Source organism: Thermochaetoides thermophila, assembly GCF_000221225.1.
Source record: "Thermochaetoides thermophila DSM 1495 unplaced genomic scaffold scf7180000011821, whole genome shotgun sequence".
NCBI classification, from domain to species: Eukaryota; Fungi; Ascomycota; class Sordariomycetes; order Sordariales; family Chaetomiaceae; genus Thermochaetoides; species Thermochaetoides thermophila.
In genome coordinates, this window is record NW_006383037.1 from 573 (window position 1) to 6,486 (window position 5,914).

At 48.8% G+C, this 5,914-nt stretch overlaps 1 protein-coding gene across 1 annotated transcript; it reads right to left on the reverse strand.

The window, feature by feature from the left end:
- Window positions 1-346: 346 nt before the first annotated feature.
- On the reverse strand, window positions 347-1,690 carry CTHT_0059320 (uncharacterized protein; the record flags this gene model as incomplete). Its single annotated transcript, XM_006696188.1, has 3 exons — window positions 347-544; window positions 627-1,066; window positions 1,243-1,690. The coding sequence occupies 3 exons, from the start codon at window positions 1,688-1,690 to the stop codon at window positions 347-349; spliced, it is 1,086 nt and encodes a 361-aa protein (XP_006696251.1).
- Window positions 1,691-5,914: the final 4,224 nt, after the last annotated feature.

Consider the following 5,914-nt stretch of genomic DNA (forward strand, 5'->3'; position numbering starts at 1 on the left):
ATAAGATTTGAAGATGTCTGCTATACTTCTTGGGCATCAGATAGTGTTAATTGGGTCGGGTGATTCGGGCCGATCCTGTGGCGGGAACAGTTGCTGAATGGTTGGGAGCGACTCCAAACTAGCTGCTACCTTCCCCAAAACGCGCTGTCGGGAGTCGCTACGTAGCGAGCTGTACCGGGCGAGCGCTCTCATTTTTGAGAGTCTGCCACCAGGGAACATCGCAGCGGCAGAGCGGCTGACCATCACCCAGTCGGATGACGGCGACGCACCAAGGCCAACGGTGTGCGCCTCGCTAGGTGTGGACTCAGCGATCGTGTCTAGAGAGTTTTGCCTTGAGCTATTGTTGTCACTCGAAGTTGGGTTCGAGGAGGAAGGGGAGGGCCGAGGGAGGGGTCGATGTGTTCTTAAGCTCGGCTACCTTAGCCTTGTACGCTGCACGGCCAGCCTTGCGGAAGGCGGCTCTCTGCTCGCGCGTAGGCTTCAGGACTCGGCCTTGGGAGATTTTATTTTGGGAGGGCTGGGCAGTCGCGGTGTCCGGGGGTAGCTGGAGAAAGGCAGTTGGGGTACTGAGGGATTGGCCGGCACCCTGTATGGTTGTGAGCTGGGCCGCCACACTTGCTGCAGACGGCAGCATAGCGGCACTTGTCCCGATGGTGGAAGCCGAAACAGTGCTCGCAAGAGTAGATTCGGGGGTTGTGGGACAATGGGATAGCAGGGTCCGAGTCGAACAGTCGGAAGCTGGGGTATTGCCGGCGGAGAACCACAATCCAGGCACCCGATCTGCTCTTGATGACCTTTGCGTCCTTCTGGTGTGTGACAACGATTGCTTCTTGCTGAATGAGCGGTTCGGTATCGATGGGTTGGCCCGTGAAGTCGCGGATCGTTTGAGGTACATTCCTCGCAATGTAAGCAAAAGTGGTTTTCTCCGGCTCTGCGACAAGGCCTTTCTCCTTTGCCTTCTCGACTAGCAAAGAGCGATGTTGCTGCTCCCTCACTTCGACGCACCAGCCGGATTTAATCGGATACGCGCGATTGATGAGATCGCGCGGGAAGCCCATGTAATTCACTAATAGAGTGACAACTTTTGCGGGCGAGGCTTGACTCCAGAACGCGTTCGCAGGCTCGGCTTTGTTCATCCGAAGGAAGACACGCTTACTCGCGGTGCGATCCATCGGACGAGCGAGAGAGCCGCTCGGGGAAGGGTGGCTGAGTGTGGTTTGTTTCTTTCGTTGAGGGGATTACAAAGGAGTCGCGGCCACATCAGCCCAACGGGGTTGTTTTGGAGGGGCCGGAGTAGGAGAAACATCATCCTGAGCCCGGTTGTGGGAATGTCAGAGACATTCGTAGCTGCGGGTATCGTGGATTTAGAGGGAACCGGAATAGCGGTGGGGGAAGAGGTGAGGACTCTTGTCGTTTTCATGGATTCTTGGATCAGGAAGGAATGAAGTTTGTCGATAAACGGCTTGCCGACTTGCTTCTCCAGCGGGCTTTTGCGCTGGCTCTCCACCATAGCAATAGCATCGACGAGCTCTCCGACAATCGAAATGGTGGCGTTCAGCTCCTTGACCTGATCGTCCCTGGCTCTCTTTAAAGCAGCCAGGACACAGGCGCTTGCGGCATTTGTGGTGTGAATTGGCAGGAGGATTATGGTGATGATGATGAGTGATAGCAGGCGGCGCGCAAGCAGCATTGGAGTTTATTCTGAGAGTAGTATATAGCAGCACTACTTTACTTTTGAGCCTTGAGGGAGACCGGAGTCAGTGCGGAAGGTCGAGCGAGCCCAGCGAAACGAGAAGCTTCGTGCTGTGCAGACATCTGTTTGCGCGTAGATTACTAGAAGAGAGGGGAGACGTTCTTTGCAATCAACAAAAGAAAAGGAGAATCAGCCATTGGGGGGAGCTTGTGGAACAACAATCCCGAGTGGTTCTGACGCCTCCTCTTCGTCTGCTCTGACTGCAGGAGAGGGAAGACGAGGAAGAAGATTTAGAGGAATAGGGAGTGGCTCTCATCATCTCTTATGCCAGTGGGCTCTCCATTGACTTTCTATCGCAGCGCCGCGGGAAATGTTCCGGCCCAGATATGGACCAGCAGCAGCCTCCCGGCAGCGAAGGAGGAACAACTAGGGAAGCTCAAGTGGGGCCAGAAGACAGACCAATCGTAGGCAAGGAAAGATTACCGTTGCCAAGAACCACCGATAATCGATCTCTACATCAACGGTAATCGTAAATTTGGTTGACAATGGCAAGGCAGGCATGTCAACGGTCGTCAAGTATAGATATGTACATAGAGTTGCTCATCCCCAGAGCTATGATGACTCGTTCAATCATCCTTAGACAGTTATAGACCAACAACTGAGGACCGCAGCAAATCACGTACTTTGCTGTTCAAGGACCCCAGTATCTCAGTTTTTACAACCTAGCTACTACCTTCCAATTCATTCTAGGAGGTTGTCGGATCGTCTCAGCGCAGCTGCTAATGTACACTTTTCACCGTAGCAAGTCAATTATTGGAATGCCTTATCATAAATATTTGCGGTAAAATAAATATTATCTAGGTGTTCTAGGGTGATGGAAAATAATCAACCTGTAGTCGCCTAGATATATACATATACATGCTATCAATACAATACTTTATAAAAGGGTATATATCTGGAGGAAAAAAATTGTAAGCTACTAATATCAAGCCTTACTGGATCAAATGCCACTTAACGTGTTGTTTCTGTTACTTAGATACTGTATCGTCGGTTGCTTTATTAGAGATGAATGGTTAGTAACTTGCAAATTAGACACAGAGGAGAGTATGTATATGTATATATGTATATTTTTTCGACCACTATCTACCATATCTAGGTACTCGGGTCGTGCCCATGGCGACTGCGGCCAAGAGGTTGCTAAATACATTGCGCGGGGGAAAAACCCGCGCGTAGCTTGTGCCCGCTGGTCCAGCTGGTCCAAGCGTGGAGATGGGAGGTTGAGCTGGTCGGAGCCTGGTTGAGTAGCTTTTACCCGCTGGCCCAAGCGGGGAAGTTAGGGTTGTTCGTGGTCAAAGGCCAGGTGAGTGTGAGGTGGAGGGAGCCGATTCGAACCGACGACCTGCCAGGCCACAGCAGGTCTATCCAGGCGCAATGCACTCCAACTGCGCCATCCCCCCAGAAGAGACTTGGTGTAGGAAGGGACAGTTTGAAAAAGCGTCTGGGATTAACTAAAGATGGCCTTGAAGCTCTCTGTATGCCGCTGGAAGTAATGTATATAACTTTATCAGATATGATGCAGAACTAGAACTTAATCAAGCTAACTGTTATATCCGTGTTATCTCTTCTTAGTTAGACTAAATCCACTATTACGTAGTTCTCTTTAACAGCTATAGCCTAGATGTTATATAGATAGTCCATGCATGTTGATATGACTAAGAACAAGTACTTGAACTCCATCGTCCTAAATGCCTAGGGGGACGTATAAGAAATTCCCAAAAGATATATATACTCGAATGATCCAGAGGATTATGCTGCCATATCACTTTTATCCCCCTCTCCGTTGTTGAAATATGTATTAGTTTGCACTCAATAAGGTTTTGAGGGCTTGTGCACATTTTTTGCTACGTTTGAGTATATATATCTACCACTATCGTAGGTAATGTAACGATTCCACAACGTCCTGAGACGGTTCGAAGGTAGTGGCCAGGTTGTAGAACCCGAGGGACTGGAATCTCATACAGTAGAGCATGGAATCACTGCGGTTACCAACGGTTGGCTGAAAACCGTTTCTATTGTTGACTTGGAAATCATCGTTATGACTTGGGGATGAGTAATTCCATATACATGATAATATTCGAGGCCCTCAGTCTGTTTGTCCAACTACCATTACCTGCTTTAATATCGTCAAGGAGTTTTGCACAGTTATCACAGTGCATCGCAGTGCGATTACTACGATAATTGCTCTTCCCCATCTGATTAATCCGCCTCTTGACCCCTTGGAATCCTCGTATTGGATGCCCGCTACTCCATCTGTGGGCAGCCGCCGAGCCCATGACTAGCCGTAACATGTAACCTTTATTGCTTCAGTGAATCCCCCATGATCAGAGACGAATGATTTTAAAGATTTATTACTAATTATCGAGGGTAGTATTATCTTAATGGAGAATTCAAAGACCAGACTATCCAGCTAGACTTCCTGAGATGGGTGCGGGGTTGACTTACTAGAGATTTGAGAGACAAGAGTTCTCACACAATGATGATGATGATTCTTTTTTCCGGCCACGTTCTACCCTAATGGGGTACTGGGCCGTGCCCACAACGCAGGCGGGGTAGACACGTCCTGGGCTGTTGGATACAGGGGGTTACTGGCCATGGAGACTTTGTCGACTACCACTAACGTTTTGGCCACCCCTCGGAGGCCATCAAGAAATGTGCGTGCGGTCAGATAGTCCGCCGCGTACACCTCGGTCTGTGTCCTATTGCTACCTGGGGCAATCCAGATGCAGCCCGGCCCGGTGCGCGCGCTTTTACAAAACTTTTAATTTACACCTAAGACGAGTCAACGAGTTGCGTCAATATGGGGAGATCCTCGACTCTCTGACACTAGAACCAATTCCCATCCATCCAGCTCCTCCCCCTCTTTGTTTTCCTCACCTGCTGCCAGAGCAGACGAAGATGAGGAGTTAGACTTGAGATTATTTTCCCACAGGCTCTTCCCAACGGGTAACTTCTTTTCTCTCTGCGGTTTGCAAAGAATGCGCTTTCATTTCCTCTAAACCACACGCAGGTTTTTGCCATTAGGCTTTTCCTTGCTCAGGACTTTATAAGTTGTAAATTGCTATAAATAGTATAACTATGTGCCGGCGTCGTGGGCACGGCCTAGTACGTCATTAGGATAGAACGTGGCCGAAAGATAGAATCACATCATATCGCAGAGCGTCTCAGGGGAGTTTTAGAAAGGCCTTGGATGACCAGCCATCCCATAGGCAGGATGATGATCTGTTCTCCGCCCACCATTGTTGCATATCGAATGGTTGCGGAGTTCTCACACAAATTCAGAACCACTGCGGTCACCAATGAGTTTTAGTAACTGCTTCTATTGCTTACTGGGAGCTTTTTTCGTCCAATTCCTGTTTCGCGGAATTCATCTACCTTGTATACTCAGAGTCCTTCTCTCTTCTACCAAAGGATTTTATTTTCATAAGCGATTCTGAGTTTCAACGATCTTTCGCTAGTAATTCTTAGCTCAGACGACCGGTTGTCAGAAACGCCTTGTTTCCTACTGGTCGTTTTGAACCTCGCGTGCACTGCGGTTTTATAGGTTCTTTATGTTCCCACTCTTCTTGCCAGGTACTACCTGCTGGTCGTCTGACTCTAGGCCAGTTGAAGGAATACTTGTAATAAAGAACTGTTGTGCATAGCTAAAATTATGTAGTAGCTAAACAATAGAGTGTGATGATCTACAACCCCCTGAGATGGGGTTCGAAGGTAGTAGCCAGGTTGTAGAACCAGGGGAATTTGGATCCTCACACAGTATTTCATGCGGCTTACTGCGGTCACCAGTTGTTGGTTGACAATTTTTCTATTGTTGACTGCGTCTTCATTATGGTTTCTGGGGATGGAAAATTCTATATATTCGAGAGTCGTTGCATGCCTGCCCTGCCATTCAGACCATCGGCAACCAAATTCACGATAATCTTCGAGGGCAGAGATCGATTATCGGCGGTTCTTGGCGTCGCCTACCCAGCCTGCGATTGGTCCGTCTCCAGATTCCGCTCATTGCTACCTTATTGGTCCTTCCACTGTTGCGGAGCAACTACTGGTCCGCACTAGGCCGTAACATAGGGCCTAATGTCCATAAAGGGACATACTATATTCAAGCATATATGATACGATCGATAGATGATAATGATTCTACTTTTCGGTCACGTTCTACCCTAC